This window comes from Oryx dammah, unplaced genomic scaffold (assembly GCF_014754425.2).
Source record: "Oryx dammah isolate SB20612 unplaced genomic scaffold, SCBI_Odam_1.1 HiC_scaffold_27, whole genome shotgun sequence".
Taxonomy (NCBI): Eukaryota; Metazoa; Chordata; class Mammalia; order Artiodactyla; family Bovidae; genus Oryx; species Oryx dammah.
Window position 1 is genome coordinate 13,206,068 of NW_024070211.1, and position 21,382 is coordinate 13,227,449.

A 21,382-nucleotide genomic window follows, 5' to 3' on the forward strand; every position below is an offset into this window, starting at 1 on the left:
GGGCACCAATCTCATTACCCTCCTCTTCCTCACTTCTGCCCGGCAGGTCCCGCTTCCCAAATGTCTCATGAATCTATCCAGCCCCATAGCGAATCCATGCTTGAGTTTGTGCCCCCAACGTACCTCACCTGGACCACCTCCCTGTCACCATCCGTCTGGGTCCTGCACACACAACAGACCCTCAGTCTCTACCATAAGCAGCGCAGGGCTCTGGAGCCAGGCCTGAACTCAGTGCCAGGCATACAAGGGTAATTATGCCTCTGTCCCCATCTTCAAAGGACTTTCCAAGGTCATCCTCACGCCATCATTCTGATCACCGGCAAGGTGGCCGAGGTGGGCCAGGAAGGACCAGAGGGAGAAGCCCAGTCTCCATCAGGCATGTCAGAGTCAAAGCCCAGCTCCAGCCCTCAACTGCTGGTGACTTTGACGGTGACATTGGACTTGCCCGCCTTGAGCCTCAGGAAGCAGCATCGTGTGGGGCCTGCTTGTGAGGCCAGTGGGAGAGTCGCAGAGATGACACGCTAAGCTCACTCCGTGACTGTTCCTGCCACCGTCACAGCCCTGAGAAACGGGTGTTCCCTCCCTTCAGCCACAGGGCTTGATTTTGTCAGCCCTCCTTCCCTCCAAGAGACGGCCCGTCTGGGCGGCCCTCACCTGCCCAGCCCGCACGCAGCCCCTCTTTCCTGGGGCCAGCTCTTTTCCGGACAGCTAGCTCAAATAGGCCCTCTCAGTGGGTCACCCGGCCCCGTCAAAGGATCCCTGTACAAGCCTCAAACGGGGCATTGATGGGGCTGCGGTGAGGACTGCCCAGTGATGGTGGGCTGGCTTGGCTTGGCTTGGCCCGGGCCACGTGACTTCCCCAAACCCAGCTATTTCCTGTTCCTCGGGCCAGCGTCCCCCCACTCCCTGACAGCCGCCTGGCCACAGGGCACAATTCCACTACACATCTCTGCCAGTTGCTTGGCTTCGGGCCAGGGGTGGGAGTGGGAAGGAGGATGGGAGTGTCATCTCAACGTTTGTCCTCAGGACACACGGCCACTGCCCCTTGACAACTTTTTGATGAAGACACAAGGCTGGAGGCAAGGCCAGTCCCCTCCTCCTGTGACCTCTGCCCCCAGTTTACCACTTGCTGGGGGTTTCTTGGAGGGGAGGGCTCTCTTCATATGAATCTTCATAAGAAGCAAGAGCTCACACAGACTGTGTCCCCAACCCCTTAAACCTGCAAGTAGAATAAAAGGCGCTTAGTCTAACCCCTGACTGCTGTGTGGCCTCAGGAAAGTCACTTGATGTCTCTGGGCGTCAGTTCCCTCATGTGTGAACAAATGGGAGGTTGCTGTCCATCTCCATTAGAGTCTCGCCTTATCAGTTGTTTGGGCATTGGATAAAGAGCAGGTAAAATCCGTGAAGAAATCTGCCAAACTCAAGAAAAGCTGACAACTCCAACAGATGGTGAGCACACCTCAAATCCCCTTCTCTCTTTCCTCTAGGGGGACATCACCAGCCTTTTTATGGGTCCCAGAATTTGGTCTCTTCCTTCCTAAAACCCAAGTCCAAGCCTGTAACTCCCCTGCCCAAAAGCCCTCAAAGAGTCCCCTGTCCCAGGATAAGCCCACACTCCTGCCATGGCATCAAGGTTCTGCTAGGTCTCCTGCGGTGCTGGTGACACAGCCCAACTCAGACTGTCTAATACTGTCCATCAGCTTCACTCTCAGGCAGCTCAGCCTGAAAGGAAGAAGGCTAGAGGTGGGAAAAGAGAGATTATTGAAGATTTTGATTCCTGGATCCAACCATGCCTGAAGCTGAAATTCCCTTGGATTTTCATTTATGTGAGCCAAGAGACATCACGACCACCATTTATTTCTGATTGGTATTTTCAGTAAACTTGGTTCACTAAATTTTCTGTTACTTGCAACCATCTCCTTCCTATAAGTGCCCTTCTTGGCTGAAGTTAGCCAGAGTGGGCTTGCAGCCAAAGAACCCTGACGTACACAAAGGCTCTTCATAACCCAGGCCCCAAGACACTGCCAACCTCCTCCTCACTTGCAGCCACACTGGGCTACCTCCCTTAGTTCCTCTCCCCGCTCCACAAGGCCTTCTACACTCTGCCACTTCAGTCCAGAACATCCTTCCCCACTGTGCTCACTGCTGTCCTTTCTTCCTTCAGCTCAGCAAAACCTCTTCCAAGAAGTCTCCTCGGGCTGACGGGGTCCCTCAGACTTTCCCCATGATGGTTTTATAATCATTACAGACTATTTACAATCATTTATGCTTCTGCCTCCTCTTACCCAGACTGAAGGGTAACTGGAGGCTACTCAGATCCACTGTGGTCACCCCAGTGCCCAGCATGGGACCTGGCTCCAGGCGGGTGCTGTCCAGGTGAGTGCAGTTCATACCGTGTCTGGGAAACCTGAGGATGTTTACAGGGTCCGTGACTTGTAATCAGAAACAGTGCCAGGTCATGACACTCCCTACCTGGACATTGGCCCTGTGAGTTTCTGGACTGAAAGAGCAGTTTGTGTGCATGCGTGTGTGTGCGTGTGCATACGTGTGTGTGCGCATGTGTGTGCGTGTGCGTGTGTGTGCGTGTGCATACGTGTGTGTGTGCATGTGTGTGCGTGTGCATGTGTGTGCGTGTGCATACGTGTGTGTGTGCATGTGTGTGCGTGTGTGTGCACGTGTGTGTGTGTGTGCATACGTGTGTGTGCATGTGTGTGCGTGTGCGTGTGTGCACGTGTGTGTGCGTGTGTGTGCGCGTGTGTGCGCGTGTGTGTGCGTGTGTGCGTGTGCATACGTATGTGTGTGCATGTGTGTGCGTGTGCGTGTGTGTGCACGTGTGTGTGTGCGTGTGTGCGCGCGTGTGTGTGCGTGTGTGTGTGTGCATGTGTGTGCGTGCGTGTGTGTGCACGTGTGTGTGTGCGTGTGTGCGTGTGTGTGTGTGTGTGTGTGTGTTGGAGTGATGAAGGCTGACTTTCCACCCCTGGCCACACACCATATTTTAGGAACCACATGAGCCAAAGAGAAGCGTGTTGCTGCTTTATTAAAACTTCTTCCCTGTCACACAAAGCAGTGGCACAAGAGGTGTTGGTGGGGAGCCCCTTGCACAGCCCTCTCCCTCTGTACCCCCCTTACAGACCCCAGAGAACCTGCTTCTGTGGCCTTCTCTCCACCTTCGGATCTGTGCCCTCAGAAATCCTGGCCCCCAGGGGCAGACAGAAGAGGTGGTACAGGTACCAAAGCCTTCCCTACGGCCCCACCAACATAAGCCCCCAGGGCTGGGTCTGTGCCCACAAAGGGTTTGCCTGTTTTGACTGAACTAACCTATGGATTTAGTCCAACAAATGCATTTGCCTGATTTCAGGGCTGAATTTCTGCTTGACCCAAGTGTCAGGCAGAGCTGGGTGGCCTACAGCTAACTGGTGGTGGACAGGCTGCAGGATGGGCCTGTTCCTAGATGGGCTGATAGTGCATTCCGACCGCGGCTGAGGACACCCGTTTCCCAGGGCCTATGGCTATGTGACCACACTGGCCGTGAGTGACTGGTTGTTGAGGATGACAACTCTTTAGCAAACCTATTGTGTGTCTGTAGGGGCTGTTTGATGATTAAAACAACTGCTACTTCCTGTTTTGGCAAATGCCTGACTGCATTTTCATTTGAATGAACAATTATTCAGGACTCACAAGGACGGAATTAACCACACCAAGCAGTTGGGTTATTGGACTAGATTGAACTGAATGGTTTGGGGGCTAATTTGAGGTTTATTATTGAGTGTCATCACTAAATTAACTGAGGGTTGGCTGACTTAATCATTGTTTAAGCAACTATAGGAAGAAATTGGACATATGTATTTGGTGGGGAGGACCAACTGATGATTACTTGACTAAACCGCTCTGTGAATTGACAACTATTTACAAATCAGTGCAGTGGACTTTGTTGTTTGACCACATTACTTTTACTGAGCTGACAAGTGTGTTTTTGACTCGTCAGCCCCTTAGTAAAACTGGTCAAGTTGAGAGTTACATAACCAAACTCACTGACTTTAGAAAGAGCAGTCATGTAGACCAATGTCAGAGCTGATCGAAAGAAGCCAAGGGCTGTTGGACTGAATTTTCGAGACCCAAGGAATCATCCAGCCTAAAAGGGTTGACCCATTGTGAGCATCTCCCAGGCCCCGCAGGAAAAGCAGGCCAGCAAGGGGGACACAAGCGGACAGTCCTGAAGTCAGCCAGGTGGTTCACCCAGGCCACGGGGGCCACCAAAGCAAAGAAGCGGATTGCGAGGCAGCTCCGCCCCTCCCAGCACCAGGGCTGGGGCATGGCGAGCCTCACACCTCTGAGTACGGGGGTGGTGCTGGGCCCCCCTCCGGAACCTTGTATGGCAGAGACACGGCTTCCTCATAAGATGGCAGGACCACCTGGGAGAGACAGAGAGACGAGGCCTGAGAATTGACCAGTCGGGACCACGATCCCACCCCGGGGTCAAGGGGCTCCAACCCCCACCTCTGACAAGGTGATGAAAATGATGATGAGGATGACTAGCATGCTTTGAGTACTAACTGTGTGCTAGGCATTACACGAACAAGACAGGTGCAGATGGACTTGTTTATGCCTGTTCAGCATCTAGCCCCCTTGTTCTGAGAACAGTCCACCGTTTTCCCTGGGAAAACATTCTCAGTCCATGTGCTTTCAGAACTGATCATCCTTCTGACCTAAGGGAGTGGATATGAGACCTGCAGTGGACTCAAAGTAGAATTTCATCCTCCCTGGCAATCCATCATTGGTTTGGGGATAGGCTTGTAACCCAGGCTGGCCCAACCAGACATGCTCCTGGAATGTCTTTCTTTTTTGTTGGGGTTACTTAGAGGGTGGGATGTCAGTCTAGGGCTATTGGCAGCTATTTTGTCACCATGCAGATAGGGATGTCTAAAAATGAAATCATCACCGGACATCAGGCCTCAGCTGTACCTGAACCAGACCTACATTGGACTTTCAAGTTCTATAAGCTAATAAATTCCCTATTTTTTTTAACATAAGTAAGATTGAGTTGGGTTTCTGACACAAGCAACTCCAAAAAAGTCTTAACCAATACAATCCCCATTTTACAGATGAGGAAAGTGAACCTCCAATAACTTAAACCAGCTGCAATTTTGCATCATTTCTCCAATCAGCTGCTTCTTAGTGCACTTCACCCTTCTTCCTGGAAGATCCCTTCCCATTTCTCAGCTAAGCTGTACCAACTGACAGTCTAAGATTTGGTCAGATGCCACCTCCTCCAGGAAGCCTTCCCTGAAACCCCAGATGAGGTTAGGTGCCTCCTCTGTGCTCCCATTGCCCCTGTGCTTCTCTGCAAGTTATCATTGAATCTCCATGTCTAGGTTCACTCTGGACTATGCTCTCCTCCAGGACAGGGGGGCATCTTAATTTTCTCTACATCCCAAGAGTTGGATGTGAGGCCAAGAAAGAGTAAGAGGCAGAAAATGTTTAGTGCGTGAATGAATGAATTGAATCCTAGACAATCCGAGTGGAAAGGGATCTTCACACTTCTTCTGGTCCAGCTGTCACCTTACCAGCGGAGAGACTGAGACCGAGCAAGGCAGAGAGACCTGCCCTCAGAGATACAGGGGGTGGCAGACCTGGGGCCTGGCTGCCCAGCAGGCTCACCTTTTGTAGCATCTTGGAGCCACTCCTCTCCTCAGCCGAGTTCGTGCACTTCATCAGTCTGTAGCATCTCCACACACACTTGAACATATAGACCTGGAACAAAGGCCCAGGTCAGGCTATGCTTCGTGATCCCCTTCTCACCACCCCAGCAGGCCTGGGACTGATGCTAGGTGCTTCCTGAGGAGCCCACTTCACCCCCAAAGCCACATTCAACTGCTGCTGCTCAAATGCCTCTTCTGGCTGGAGGGGGCCTCACCTGCCAGTCTCAGCTATCCAAGGTGCTTCCCTCTTCACTGCCCCACAGACTCAGCACAGGGAGGAGGTTTCTGGAGGCTTCTGGGCTACCCTCCAGCCACTCTGGCAACACTTCTGCCGATCCTGATTCTTCACCCCGGGGACAGGAAACTCACCACCTCCTAAGGTGGCACCACCCTTCTTGAGACAGAGCTAACAGCCAGAAAAGTTTTCTACAAAATCACTTATGATATGTTGATTTTTTTTAAAAGCAAATTACCAAACTGTACACAGTAGTGTTTTATGTTTATCGACGCATAAAAATTATATGTACAGATGTATATATCTGTCAGATGACATGAGCAATAGTTTTCTCTTAGCAATTGATGTAAGAATCGGGGAGACGTTTTCCAGGGTGGAGAGTGAAGTCCCCAGGGTGCATTCAAGGAACAAGAGCCAGTAAGGCTCTCTCTGCCCCTAAACTGCCTTCTAAGGAAGAAGAACGGGTCCTGGTGTCTGGGATGTCCCCTGCCTCATGGAGTCCCATGGTGGAGACTTAGAGGGAGAAGAAATAAATAAAATGAGCCATGAAAGAATGAAGTATGAAGGGTCAGGGCAGAGCAAGCAGGTGGAGGGTGGTCACTGAGGCAGAGTTGGGCAGACCTAAGATGTGTTAATACGTCTCCACATTAACAGAGAACAGACCCCCACTCCCACTGGATGAAAATAATAGGAGAGGGCTGAGGGGATGGAGTTGTGTTTGGGCAGTTTTTCTCTAACAGCGTGTATGATGTGAACCCCTACTTGGGTCCCCGCCAGCCTTCAGAAATATTCTCACGGAGCGTGACTAATGCACTTGTGATAGCTCAGTCATTTGAGGAAGGGTTAAAAGGAGTGAAGCTGTTTCCAGTTTGGCATTAAGTGAGAGCAGAGACTGCTCAGAGCCTCAGATGAAAGGAGGCAGTGATGTCTGGTAACACCACCCATAAAAAAAAGGGGGGGTGGTGCAGAAATGCACCCAGATATCCAAGGTGCTACTCTCTGAGAGGCGGTAGGTGATGGGCTGATCATCTTCTCTCTGCTCATCAGTAGTTTCTAAATTTCTACAGCAATCATATGTTACTTTCACAATCAGAAAAGAACGCTTTTAAAAGCCCTTCCTTCTCTTGAATCGACATCAGCCTTCCTGTGGCTTCCGGCCACAGGTCCCCACTGTGGCCTCTAGAATCCCCATGAGAGTCCTTCGGGTACTTGGAGACAGTGATCACATCCCCCTTGAGTCATTTCTTTCTCAAGCTGAACTGCCCTGGTTTCACTGACTCCCTAAGACGGCAGAGTTTTCTTGCCCCTTCACCTTCCTGTTGTGCTGCTATTAACACATTATTGACCGGAGACGTATTAACATATCTTTCGTTACTCAAATGTTACTGACCATTGCAGGCAGGTTCTTTACCATTGAGCCACCAGGGTACCCCATCATTGACCAGAGAAGGATGTATCAATCAATATGTTTTTAGAGACTGGTACAATTAACACACTCCTGTCTGTCACCATATCTCTAAGAACTGGGACCTGAAATGGAACTCTGTCCTCCGGGCCTGACTGCTCCTGAGAAAAATAAAACCAATCTCCTTCCTCTTTCTCATCAGTTCAGTTCAGTCGCTCAGTCGTGTCCGACTCTTTGTGACCCTGTGAATCGCAACACGCCAGGCCTCCCTGTCCATCACCAACTCCCGGAGTTCACTAGACTCGCGTCCATTGAGTTGGTGATGCCATCCAGCCATCTCATCCTCTGTTGTCCCCTTCTCCTCCTGCCCCCAATCCCTTCCTGCATCAGAGTCTTTTCCAATGAGTCAACTCTTCTCATGAGGTGGCCAAAGTACTGCTTTAGTTTCAGCTTTAGCATCACTCCTTCCAAAGAAATCCCAGGGTTGATCTCCTTCAGAATGGACTGGTTGGATCTCCTTGCAGTTCAAGGGACTCTCAAGAGTCTTCTCCAACACCACAGTTCAAAAGCATCAATTCTTCAGTGCTCAGCCTTCTTCACAGTCCAACTCTCACATCCATACATGACCACAGGAAAACCATAGCCTTGACTAGACGGACCTTGGTCGGCAAAGTAATGTCTCTGCTTTTGAATATGCTATCTAGGATGGTCATAACTTTTCTTCCAAGGAGTAAGCATCTTTTAATTTCATGGCTGCAGTCATGAAATTAAAAGTCTTTCTCATCACCAAACCTCTAATAATATGACCTCAGGACCTGTCTACATTTTGGTGCCTGAATCACATAAAACTGTTGACGTGGGCAATGCAAGACACAGGATGCACCTTTCGCAGGTGAGATCCAAGACCCAGAGAGAACTGACTTGAAAACCAACCATATAGCTACAGATGGGAAAGCTGGGATTCAAATCCAGGTCTTTCTGAATCTAATTCCAGACAGAATAGCTCCTCTTTCCCCTAGATCAGCGTTTCTCTGAGTGACACACTAAGTCCCTGACAAACACAGCTGGGTCTTCACAGATCCACTTGCTCTAAACTGGGGGTCCCTGAGGATCCCATGTGGGGTCAGAGGAGCTGGTGTGGGGAGCACTGGAGTTTGGAGCCCATAGCAGGGAAAGCAGACATGGCAGACACGCTTCCCTGCCTACTAACAGCCTGGCATGGGAGGCCCTGGAGCAGCACAACCCCATCACCCCTTCCTGAGCCGCGGGGCAGGGACCACTCACCTTCAGGATGAGGACAGTGATGAAGGCAATGGAGAAGATGACCATCACCTTGATGAACTGGTTGTGAGTCATACCGTCCTGGCTGGGGAGGTAATTCTGTAACAGATTTGGGGGCCATCTCAGTGCCTCTGCCCTAAGGAACTCTAACAGGAATAAAAGCCAGCTCTCCACACACATAGGAACACATTATCTCAGATGACCCTTGCAAGGGCCCGGGGAGGCCGGTGCCAGCCCTGTCTGGCAGGGGAGCAAACCCAGAGAGGCAAATGCAGCTGATGCCCACCCAGATGACCCTTATCTGGCTGGTACCCCCAGTTGTCCCCATCACGTCCTTCTCCAGAGGGCAGTCTTGGCTGACAGATCCACCTAATCCTGAAACACCTGGGGGACATGTCCCCTCCCCTAGGGGCAGCTTACAGCAGGACTGGTTGATGGAAGGTCCTGCTCTGGGGGGACAATATGCAAATTGTGCAAATATGCAAATATGTGCACACATCCTTTGACACTCCGCCCTCGAGTGTGAGCTAGACTTAGAGACTCACTTCTCACAGACAATAGGATGTGCCAGAGATAAGTGTGACCTCGGAGACCACATGGCTGTTTCCTCCTTGCTCTCACTTGGCTACTCACTGGGGGAAAGCTGGCCACCATGACATGAGGATGCTCAAGCAGCCTTCTCAAAGGCTCACATAGTTGGAAACCGAGGCAAAGAGCCCCACAGCCATGCTAGTAAGCCAGCCTGGGAAGGCATCCTCCAGATTTAGAAAAGCCCTCGGCGGCCACAGTCACATGCCCTCGAGGCAACCTCAAGAGAGACCCTGAATCTGAACAACCCAGCTAAGCCACTCCCAAATTCCTGATCCTCAGAAACTATTCAGATATCAATTGCTTATTGTTTTAAGTCACTAGGTTTGCGGATCATTTGTTAGAGAGCAATGAGAAGCTCTCACCATCTCTGCACTGCAGTTCACACTGCTGGGCGCCCTCTGGGATCCCGTGGGGTTACTCCTAAAGCCACATGTCTGCCTGACTTCTTCCTTTTGTCTAACCTGCTTCCCTGTCTCCTTTCAGATTTCTTCCTGAGAATTCTCCTTCAGGAAATCACTCGCACAAGAATCTCCCCACCCAGCTCCACTTTTAGAGAACCCAGCCTAAGCACTGAGGCACAGAGAGGGGAAGCAACTTGCTCAAGGCCACACCATCAGTGACAGCAGCAAGCCCTCAGCTCAGACTCACCATGTGGTTCATGGACTTGAAGTTGAGATAGGTGGGCACCTCCATGTAGGAGCTGCAGAGGGTCAGGATGCTCAGGCAGAAGTCCAGCAGCTGCAGGGTCATCAGTGGGACCTTGGAGGGGTTCTTTGGGGGAAGAAGACAGACCAGCAAGTCAGCCCCAACCCAAAAGCCTGGGTACCGTGGAGCACACAGTGGACCCTCAGTTTGAGAGACTGCCAGCCAGAAACATCAACAACTCTCTGGTCCATGGTGCTCAGAAAGAAACGGAAGCTCATTCCTCAGACATTGCCACCATGGGCTGGTGCAGACCCAGCACAAGAACCAGGGTGTCCTGACTCCCAGCCCAGGGTCATCTGCAGTATAGCTTGTCAGTCTCTTCAAAGGCCACAGTCAGGAGAAGTGTGAAAGCAACTTTGCAAAGCTGAGTCAGTGATTGGCACCAGGTGTCATGGGCATTCCCACCAAAGATGCTCACCATCTTTCCCTTTCTTTCTTCAATGTGGTTGAGGGACAAAGCAGGAGCTCGGGGCAGAAATGGGGTGTCCCCTTTCCTATGGTGTAAATTCACCTTTGTTCCATGCTTACCACATGCTGCGCGCCCTGTGCACGCATTCCCCAATTAATACTTAGACGTATGGCTGAGACATGATCTCAGACACATTTTACAGGAAGAAATGCAGGGTGATTTGAAGGGGCTCAGGGACTTGCTCAACCTCACCAACTAGAAATGGGCCTTGCGGGCTGCCACCCTCACCAGCCTGAGCTCCTCTGTCTCCCCTGCTAGAGGTTGGGAGGCACGGGACAGGGACACAGGACATACTCACCACCCGCCTGCTGCTCCGGGAGGCGAACTTGAGGTAGGCAGGCAGTTCGATGTAAGAGCCCAGCAGGGTGAGCAGGCACAGGAGGAAGTCCATGATTTGCAGGGACAGGAAGGGCAGCAGGTACTTCTCCCGGTTCTGAAAGGCAAGCCCAGCATGGTTGGGGTCCCTTGCACAAGCTGTCTTGTGCAGCCTGAGGGTCTCCGGCACCCCATGGCCTGAAGCTCCCTACCCTCCCTGACAACCTGATGCTCTCTTAAATCATCTGTGCAACTCGGCTGAGGTCACCCCATGGGGATCCACACGCCTTCCTCTGAGCGAGGGTCTAGACATGGGGAGAAGGCAAGACCCAGGCCCTGAGGGTAAGCAGTCTCGGTGTCCTGGGAGACAGCAGGAACACCAGGAACAGTCCTCATCTACAGAGATAAGTGCTTGGGGCTCTAGGACCCAGGTCTGCCTCAACTCGCTCTTAAGAACCCAAGAAGGAAAGACTTTGTGTCCATTTGACAGATGAAAAGGAATCTGAGAAGACTTCCTAGAAGTGGAGTCACTGGGACTAGAGCTGGAGAGAAGCAGGGAGGGAAGCGGTGGGCATTGGAGGCAGCAGGGCTGGCAGGAGCTAAGGCCTGAAGGTGGGAAAAAGAAAGCTTGTGCTGTTTTAACAATGGATCTGACCTCTGGGTAGCGTGCCTCCCAGGATGTTCAGTCACAGTGAGAGGGCCTGGGAGGTTGAGGCTGACATCCCTCTCCTTCAACTGAAAGCAAGTGACCACTGTGACGAGTATTAATTCATAGGAACCCACAGCTAGGGACAAAATCAGAGAAAAGGTGGTTTCGTGGTTTCTCATGTGGTTATCCAAAATTGCTCAGGAGGCAGCCGAATCAGCCCAGGCCAAAGCTCAGAGGCTTCAGGGACGATCGGATCCATTTTCTTAGCTGGACAATTTGTGTCTCTGCACGACCCCCCAGGAACCACCAGGAACCAAGGCAAAAGTCCTCCCTGGGGTGCAGGGCTCCTGAGAGAGCGATCTTAGCTAGGGAGTGAACAGTAGTGTTTGGAGCAATGTAGAGACGTTCCAAACCAGCACCAAATCACCACCCCACCCTGCTGGCCCTGGGATGCCCAGCCCACTGTCTGCCCAGGAAGGATTCTCTTTCCGGGGCCCACTCCCATGACTGTGTGACCTGGGCCCTGGCTTCCTGCCCACTCCCAGGGGTGCCAAGGGACAGACAGTTTCCTCTTCACAGGAGGCTGAGTCGCAGCCCTTCTCTCTCATCCGCTAGCTAGGTGGCACTGAGCTAGACGCAGCTGCACCCTCCCCTCTGCTTGGGCTCCTCTCACTGATTACAGAATCCACTGCTTTCCTCCCCTCTACCTAGGCCTCAAAATGCCCCTTCCTTTTCTCTCTACCAAATTCCCTGCCACCATCTGCAATTCAAAAGGATGTGGTTTGGCAGCTAGTTCAGCCGAAGTGTCAGTGATGAGTGGCCGCCACAGCTGGCTGAGCACACCCCTGGCTGTGGAGGACAGATTTTCATAGGAAACCGGGGCCTCCAGCCTGAGGGGTCTGGTGTGGAAAAAGGCAGGAGGTTTCCAAAAGCTAAGTTTGAAGATCTCAGGGTGCAAGTTGGATCTCCGCCAAATACCTGCCTCCCATCTCTCAGCATCCAGGGCTGCCGACGTAGCTGGTGTGAATAGGAGAGGGCAGGAGGGCAGCGAAGGTTCCATGCCCACCCCCCAGGTCCCAACTCCCCTGCCCCTCCCCAACCAGGCCCTCACCTTGACCACGCCAACCAGCAGGCTCAAGCTGATGATGAAGAGCATGGTGATAAGCAGGAAGCTGGAGACCAGTTCGGCTGAAAGGCAAAGAGAGAGGTGAGGGGCCCAGAAGTGCCCCCTAGGGAGGCATTCCAGGTTCCAAGGGCCACACTCTGGGAACCTCTGGTGTGGGCACTATGCCAGTGAGCAAGAAAGCCCAGGCCCCGCCCTCCTGCGGTTCTCAGTCTTGAGAGGCTACCAAGTTGCAAACAGAACATTTCAGGTAACAAAGACGGTGTAAGAAAGGGAGCAGAGGGGCAGGGGCCTGGGAAGGCCTCTAAGGAGATGGCCCGTGAGCCAGGAGGCCAGGCAGGGACCCCGAGACAGGGCCCAGCTCGGTGTGGCGGGTGCAGCAGGGGGAGGGTAGCATGGTGGGAGCAGAAAGAGATGAGAGGTGAGACCAGAGAGGGGGCTGGAGCCCATGGTGAGGAGCTGAGTGATGGGCACCTGTCTGGGCTAAGCAGGGGAGAGTCCTGCTGCCGCTGCCACTAGTTCAGCCTAGAAAGGCTGGTTAGGTTTGCAAAGTGGGTCAGCCGCTCAGTCATGGCCGACCCTTTGCAACCCCATGGACTGTAGCCCACCAGTCTCCTCTGTCCATGGGATTCTCCAGGCAAGAATACTGGGGTGGGTTGCCATTCCCTTTCTCCAGGGGATCTTCCTGAGCCAGGGATCGAACCCGGGTCTCCCGCACCATGGGCAGATTCTTTACCGTCTGAGCCACCTAGCACCCTCCTATTTGTTCTCACACCTGGAGACTTCGTACGGACACGTGGGAATTTCTCCACTTGTGGACGTCAGAAAGGACGAGTGGCAGGGCCTCAACTCCAGCTGCTCTACCACTGGCCGGCGCCCCTCCCCCAACCCTCCCCACCCTTTGGCTTCCCCTGGACCTACCAATCCTGAGGTAGCCCATCTTCGAGAACTTGCAGGAGGACTTGCCGTGGGCCACCTCCACTGAGTGCTCAATGAACAGCAACACACTCATGATCTGGGGGCAGAACAGAGCGTCAGTGAGCCGGGGTCTGCACAGTCCCACCACCAACCGCTTCCACCCCGACAGTGTGCAGTCAGGGCCTGTAAGGAGAGGTCCTGGAGGAGGTGGAATGCCGGGCAGTGGGGCAACCTGGATACAGTGTGGCCGAGCCAGAGAGACAGCTCAAGCTCTTAACCCTCCTTCTCCTTCCTAGCTGTGTGAGCTTGGGCAAATTATTTGACCTCTCTGTGCCTCGGTTTCCGCATCTGTAAAATGAGGATAATCCTGATAGCTACCTAAGGAGGCTAATGGGGGGAGTAAAGGAGAACATCGCAGGACAGCACTCAGAACCACACCCAGTTCTTAGCAAAGCGGTAACTATGGCTACTGAAGGTCAGGGCTTGAGGAAGTGGGGGAAACGGAGGGCTCTCGCCAGGGACTGGGCCCCTGCTGTGTACCCTCTTTCATAATGACAGGCTCTGGACATCACGGGATCTTAGTCACAACATCTGAGCATGACAGAAATTCAAGTTCTTGGGATCATCAACTCAGACCTGGGAGTCTCTGATCTATGAATCCCAGTCCTCCTGGCTTTTCAACCCTCATATGCAAATGGAGATAATACTAATATTCGTCTCATACGGCAGTAGTGGGGCCAGATGGCATGATTCATGTAAAGTTCCTGACAAATAGTAGGCACAGTCCGTGCTATTATTGTTGTTGTTATTATTCTCTCTGGATTATAAAAGACGCTTGCTCCTTGGGAAAAAAGTTATGACCAGTCTAGAGAGCATATTAAAAAGCAGAGACATTACTTTGCCAACAAAAATCCATTTAGTCAAAGCTATGGTTTTTCCAATGGTCTTGTATGGATGTGAGAGTTGGACTGTGAAGAAAGCTGAGCACCGAAGAACTGATGCTTTTGAACTGTGGTGTTGGAGAAGACTCTTGAGAGTCCCCTGGACAGAAGGGAGATCCAACCAGTCCATCCTAAAGGAGATCAGTACTGAGTATTCATTGGAAGGCCTGATGCTGAAGCTGAAACTCCAATACTTTGGCCACCTGATGGGAAGAGCTGACTCATTGGAAAAGATCCTGATGCTGGGAAAGATTGAAGGCAGGAGGAAAAGGGGATAACAGAGGATGAGATGGTTGGATGGCATCACCGCCTCGATGGACATGAGTTTGAGTAAGCTCTGGGAGTTGGTGATGGGCAGGGAGGCCTGGCACGCTGCAGTCCGTGGGGACGCAGAGTTGGACACGACTGAGCGACTGAACTGAACTGAGGAAGGGTCTGTGTCTCTCTTGTTCACTGCTCTAGCTGCTGTTGATGAATGAACAGATGGATGGATGGATGAGCGGATAAACCCTATTCCCTCAGGGGACCCTTGCTAAGAATGACAGAGAAGGGGCAAACCTGATGGACATGAGCATGCTGTGGTCCTGGCAAGAGCTGTGGTTCAGCCACAAAGCTGCAGTTTCAAAGGCCCTTAGAGGTCACCTTATCCCTGCCCTCCATCTTCTAAGGCAGGGATCCTGTACCATGCAGCCTCTACTTGAATGCTTCCAGCCACAGCAAACTTAATCTTCACTGAGTTCATGTCCTTACAGCAAGCCTTCTCCCCATCATACACACACTTCTCCAGTGCCATCTGACCACACTGTGAAAAAGACTGCCTCCTCCCTTGCAGTGGATGGCCTACCTCTATTAATACGGCCTGAGTTTGCACGGGCTTTCTAGGCGGCCCTGCACTAGTAACTGATGCTCAGCTGACAAACAACTAGACACTCACCATCTGTTTCCCCCCGGCTGCCTTGTGATGGGTTTTGTTTTTTTTTTTAGCTCAGACATAGGTTTCAATTTGTCTTCCTGCCATATTACATCCTATTCAGGGGGGCAGAAAGGAACAGCAAAGAAGACTGTTGAGGAGCTGGGTTCCAGAGTCAGGCAGAGATGGATACAAATCCAGGTCATTATGTGACCTTGAGCAAGTCACTTTACCTCTCTGAATTCCCTCTTCTGGAAACTGGCAAGCACTGGATCTAATGGGAAATAAATTGTATTGTATTTGCAAAGCACTGAGCTTCAAGCCCTGCAGTGGGTGCTCAGCAAGTATAAGCTGCTTTTGGCTGGTGTGAGTTGACATGGGCCCCCTCTACTTGGTGAAAAAGGCTTTGTTTCACCAGAAGGGTGGAAAGCACCTCACAGCAGAAGGCAGATGTGGTGGGGGTTGTGGCTGACACCCACAGGAAACAGCTCGGAGAGAGAAAGGCTGCTTCCTCACCTCCAGAAGACTGGAGTTCCAGCCCCTCTTACCCCAGTTTCCCCTGTAATGAGGGAAAGAGAAAGGGAGGCACATGACGGCTCGGCTGAGGACAGAACAGGGCACCCTGAAAGATGGTAGGCTCTGGGGTTCCCTGGGATGTGCGAGCAGAGCACAGACGACTCGCCACAGCCGGGCTTAGAAACACATGAGTATCTATCAGCCATGATACAGGAAGCCCTTTGAAGTCCCAAGAGTCCAGGATTGTCTGAGTCTAGGACGAAACTCAGAATCAGACAGTCTTGACATCTAGCTGCTAGAAAGAGTCTGTCCGCTTCTTTTGTAAACTCCCTCTGCTCATTTTCTAAGCTCAGAGAGGTTAGGTGGCTAGACCAAGGACACACAGCAAGTTGAGGACAAAGAGGAGCTTGGAGTCCCAGTGTCCCAGGGCTGTCTGATGCCTTCCCACACACACCAATCCCCAAGTCAACTAGGAGCCTTGCTTTTCCTGACTCCAGAGGGCTCAGATACTCTGATCATGTACCTATGTCAATAAAACCCTTTGCACACACTATTCTCTGTTTCTTGATTTCCAAATTATACCCATGTGCCACCGTCCTGGTTTAGAGTGAACATCATAAAACCTACACACAGCATACCCAGAAATGAATAAAGAACATGACTGAAAATTTTAGAAATTTTAATATTGTCATTCTGAGGCCCCAGTGGTTACCTTGGGTATCGCCCCACTTTGGAAACTGGTGCCAACCCACAAACCATTCCCGAGATTCTCAATTCTGGCCCTAACACTCTCCCACAGCCCTGCTGCCACGTCAGCAATCCTGCCACTAGCATCCTAACTACCCCTCTTCAACCACCCCCTCTTGAATATCCTGGGATCCCAGGAAGGAAAGCGAAGAGGGGAGACATTTAAACAGACTGATTCCATGCCTGGTTCACCACTCACACCATCCCTGTGATCCTCCCAAATCCAGCAAAGGGACTGGTCGTAATGCTCCCACCTCCATTTCACAGATGGGAAGAGTGAGGCTCAAAGAGGTCCGGTAACTTGTCCAAGGCCTTTCAGCTGATCATTTGTAGGACCCCAGGCCAATGGGCGCTGAATCTGATTCTCTTCCCCCGTCCAGTGTCCTCCCAGCATCTCCCCACCTCCTGGCTCTGCCTGAGGTCTGCTCTCCTCCGCTCCCAAGTGAGAGCCCAGCAGAGCCAGCAGGGCCCCTCCTCCCCTTCCCTTTGCCGCCTCCTCCACCTCCCACAGCTTGTGCTAGAAGCAGCAGCAGACACTAGAAGCATTTCCACTTTTGTAAAAAGCCACCTGTGCTTAAAACCAAGCTCCTCCTTTACCCAGTTTCACCTTCTCACCCGACCATCCTGTAGGAGAGTGATAACCCTGTCCCCATTTGCCAGATAAGAACCTGGAGGCTCACAGAGGCAGGAACCAACCCCAGAGCAACCTCAGTCTGACTCAGACCCTCTGCTGGCCTCTGACCATCAATGGAAGACACCAGTCCCTGATCCAGGAGGAAGATAGGCATCTCAGTTCTATAGGAGATGAAGTGGAGAGGAACTGACATTCCCTGAGCACCTACTCTGTGCTCAGACCTGCACACAGGCTTGCACCGCCATCTCCCAAAACCCTGCAAGAAAGCTAACATCTTTCCCATGTTAGAGATGAGGAATGGAGACTCAGAGAGGAAAATTCACGTGCCCTGAGTCACGTGGCCTGGCTGGTATATGAACCCTGTTGCCTGGGCTCCCAGAGTCCAGGCTCCACTCCAGGCTGAGTGGTTGACTTGGGGCCCAGCCCTGGTCTCACCAACCATCCACCCACCCTCCCCAGGTCACTGACCACACGCCCGCAGCTCAAGGGACAACAGCTGGGGTAGAAGAGGCCTCTCCCACTGTCTCACGGCTAGATAACCCTGGCCAAGTCCTGGCTCCTCCCTGATCTCAGTTTATCCCCTCCAGTCAATGAAGAGAGTCACCCCTATTCTCACTGGAATGACTGAACTCCTGCCACCTGTGGCATGCCACACCCAGGCTGCCCAGCATCTCCCACCCCGGAATGTACCCCACTCATCAGAAAGTCCTCACTGCTCCACCCAAGTCCCCAACCAAGAGTTGTTTGTAGTTCCAGAAAGTACCTGACTTACCTATAGCATAAGCTGGGAGAGGCCAGGAAACCCCAAGAGTCCAGACTACCCAGGCCACCTGGCCCTCCCCTTCCCCTCATCTCCCTCCTCCCACCAGAGCAGAGCTGTCCCCTCCCTGAGTCTGAGCGCCCACCTGGGCCGTGATTCATGCCCTCCTAGGACAGGAATGGGGCGTCTCTCCTCCCACAATGCCCGGGCACACGGCATTCACTTGCCCACCTGTTGTTCCCTCACAGCATCTTTGGTCAGTTACAGTTAAGAGCCAGGGTGCTGGACTCAAGTGACCCTGCCCCAACCCCAGCTCTGTGCCCTTGAGCAAGCTCCTAACCTCTCTGATCCTCAGTCCCCTCCTCTGGGAAATGGGATAATAACTGGACCGGCCTGGCAGGGCTGCTATCGGTCAAATGACACTCCAGCCCTGAGCCTGGCATACAGCAAGTTCCCCATCAGTACACACTGTTGGGCAGGTATACACCTGCTCCCTTGTTTGTTCATCCAGTAAACACTCTCTGAGCACCCACCACCTCCCAGCCCTGTCTGGAAAAGTCACTGACCCTGGCCTGCAGGTGTCACCGTCGCCAGGGGAACCCAACGGGTGACCAGAGTGTTCAGAGCCACGTCATGGGACATGCAGGAGGCTGAGAGTCCCTGACGAGGGACTGATCGTAGCTGTCTGAAAGGCCCCGGGAAGGTTTTACAAACAGGAAAAGCTTGATCATGGCTTTGAAGGAGAAGTAGTTTTCCAGCAGAGAGGAGAGAAAAGCATTCCCGGAAGAGACCTGGAGCGTGGCAGGACAGATCCAGGGAAACTCGGGGACAGGAATGACTCTTCCCTGAGAGAGGGGATGTCACCCATGGGCACGTGGAACCCCAGCAGCGGCAGCGGCCAGCCCAAGGCCACACAGCAGACAGACCGCAGAGTCAGAATCAGCTTGAGTCCTCCGGACGCCACACTCAGGCGCAGGCTCTGTGGCCGCGTGAGTTCTGACCACACTCAGCCGCCCACCGCCGCCTTCGCTCTCCATTCCTCTTTCTCACCTCTTCCCTCGCCTTCTCCCTGGTTTCAGTTCCCACTTTCATCCCCACCCCAGCTCTTCTTTCTCAAAAACAAACACACAACTTCCCTAAGCCGTGTGATGGGGGAAGTGGCCAGGAGGCCAGGAGAATTTCTACTTGTTTTCCTGGCGGTTCTGAGGAGCAAACCAACAGCCTGAGCTGAAATAAAAGGGCAGCTGAAGGAAAGGTACACGGCTCAAAATAGCCTGGAGTTAAAACCCCCCTCCAGGTCCTCCTCAACATTCTATGCAAAACAAAGAACTCTCTCGCAGGAAGAAAAAAAATGGACATTAATGTTGATTACCCCCAGCTCCCAGCCAGTCCCAGCCTCTGGCCAATCTTCCAGCCTCTGGCCGATCGCCGTTTAAGAGATAACTACTCTGAACAACCCTGGAGAAGAACAGGCCCCGTTAAGACAGTAGCTTTCCACATACATGCCTATATATAGTTAACTCTTTTCTTGGGTAAGTGAAGCAGCTCGCTAATCTGACTGCTGCCCCTTCTCGCCTCATTAAAGGTGATCTGTTTCTGTACAGTGTCCATCTCCTTCTTTTTCCGAACCCCGCCTTCTCTAACTCCCTTAACCTACAGTTGTAGGAGGAGAGGAGGCGGCCAGGAGGGCAGGGGTATGGGAGCACTATTAAACATGGCCGGGGCCACAGCGGCGGTGATGCCGCAGCTGAGTGGAGTAGACACAGGGGTCAGGTGGGCTTGACCACGGTGCGGGAGCTGGGAGGCGGGGACTGGCTGCCCTGTGGCTGGCTTATGATCCTATGGGCAGTGATGACAGAGGCGACGGTGGAGGTGGCAGGCTGGTGGTGATGGAGGGAGCCACAGGCCTGCTGGGAACTGTAATTAACTAACTGCAAAGACTGTCAGGCCATGCTGTTGCTGCTGAAGTCCACGGCACTCTTGGCAGCATGACATGATGATGGTGGTGAGGCAGATCACGGCGACGGCGGTGACGACACCAGATCCCCTGACTCTGGGGATCAAGCACCATTTCGCAGTCAAGAATGGGGGCCCCGCTTCTCAGACCTCCTGAGGGGGCTTGGGACCCACCCTTTCACAAGCGTGCAGGCAGAGACCCATCCTCTGAGCTTCCGGGGGTAAAACTGACAGAGCGCTCTAACACTCAGTGAGCATCTGCTATGTGACAGCCGGTGCCTGGGCCATTTCCTGTCTGTTAACTCCGCTGACTCCTCCTCACAGGTCTGTGAGGTCAGAACTGCTGACCCGCTTCCAACCGAGGAGAACGGGGCCTGTGGGTGCCTCAGCCCAGGTTGCACAAGGAGTCAGGCCCGGGCTTGTCCTCCGCCCTCGCCAACAGAGATGAAGCGGCTCGCACAATGGGAAACCGGTCCCAAGCGCACAGTTCTTCCAGCCTTCCAGGGCTGCTCCAACCTGACCCCGGGTCCTCCGTCTCTGGGGGCCAAGGAACTCATGGACTCCTGCATGTTTAGGCTGTCATTATTGTTATCTTTCTCCTTCCCATCATCATCTTCATCAGCGCCCCTCCCTGAAGCTCACTCCCCTCCACCTCACCCACCCCCCCTGTTTTCCCTGGGGGTGGGAGGGGGGGACCCCCTGGGGCTGTCTGGCCAGAGGATGGGAGAAAAGAACCAGATGCATCAGTGTCAGGAGGAAGCTTCCCTCCCCCAACCCCACCCCACACTTCCTGTCGCAGCTTATCAGGGGCAACTGGGTGGGGGCCATTCCCCCTCCCGCCTCTGCCAGCGCTATCTCCCCAGACACCTCCTCAGCCGGCCTAGATACCATCACGGGGCGCCTTCCCAGAACCACGGCTCAGCAGCTGCCCCAGCCAGGCCCCCTCACTTCCCTGGGAGCCCAGCTGCACCAGCCTCCCTCCCATCCACGCCCCCTCCTCCTATTAACCGCCCCTCCTTCACCCCACCTGGCCCCTCGACTCCTCTGCGCCCGGTTTCCTGGTTTCCTCATCTGTAAAACAGAGAGAAGGCCCCACCCACTAGCAGGGCTTGCTGTGCAGAGCAGATGAGGTTGACAGATGTCTGCTACCAAAGACTTGATCTTCAGAAAGATCAAGTGACTGTGCCTAGGGCGGACACCAAGTCACAGGTTCCCGTGGCCATTGTAAGGGCCCCACGCTGGAAACAACCCCAGTGTCTTCCCCCTCCCTACAAGAGGCAAACATACTCTGATATATTCATGCAGTGAAATAGTAAACAGCAAGGGGGAAACAAAGTGGATACACACAACCATGCAGAAAAAGGTCACAAACACAGTGTTGAGAGAAAAGAAGAGCCCGTGATGTGTAAACTCATCCCTGGGTGCTTCTAGGACTACGAGGGTTGAAAGAAGTCAGTGAGGGCCGCGCGTGAAGAGCAGGGGCCACCCGGGGCCCTTGGGGGCTGGTCCCGTCCTATTTCTCAGTCTG

At 53.0% G+C, this 21,382-nt stretch overlaps 1 protein-coding gene across 1 annotated transcript; it reads right to left on the reverse strand.

Moving 5' to 3' along the window:
- Positions 1 to 3,012: 3,012 nt before the first annotated feature.
- Positions 3,013 to 13,513, reverse strand: LAPTM5 (lysosomal protein transmembrane 5). The gene is made up of 7 exons (XM_040228540.1): positions 13,394 to 13,513; positions 12,461 to 12,537; positions 10,684 to 10,818; positions 9,860 to 9,982; positions 8,624 to 8,719; positions 5,659 to 5,751; positions 3,013 to 4,412 (listed from the first exon to the last, which is right to left on the reverse strand). The coding sequence occupies exons 1-7, from the start codon at positions 13,482 to 13,484 to the stop codon at positions 4,323 to 4,325; spliced, it is 705 nt and encodes a 234-aa protein (XP_040084474.1). The 5' UTR covers positions 13,485 to 13,513; the 3' UTR covers positions 3,013 to 4,322.
- Between the last annotated feature and the right edge of the window lie 7,869 nt (positions 13,514 to 21,382).

Bases quoted from the DNA above. Each gene is read 5' to 3' on its own strand.
- LAPTM5 (XM_040228540.1), bottom strand. From the start codon at position 13,484: ATGAGTGTGTTGCTGTTCATTGAGCACTCAGTGGAGGTGGCCCACGGC. The intron at 9,983-10,683 runs GTGAGTATGTCC...CTTCCCCCAAAG, and splicing joins CCCGGAGCAGCAGGCGGGTG to AACCCCTCCAAGGTCCCACT. The intron at 8,720-9,859 runs GTGAGTCTGAGC...AATCTGTTACAG, and splicing joins TCAAGTCCATGAACCACATG to AATTACCTCCCCAGCCAGGA.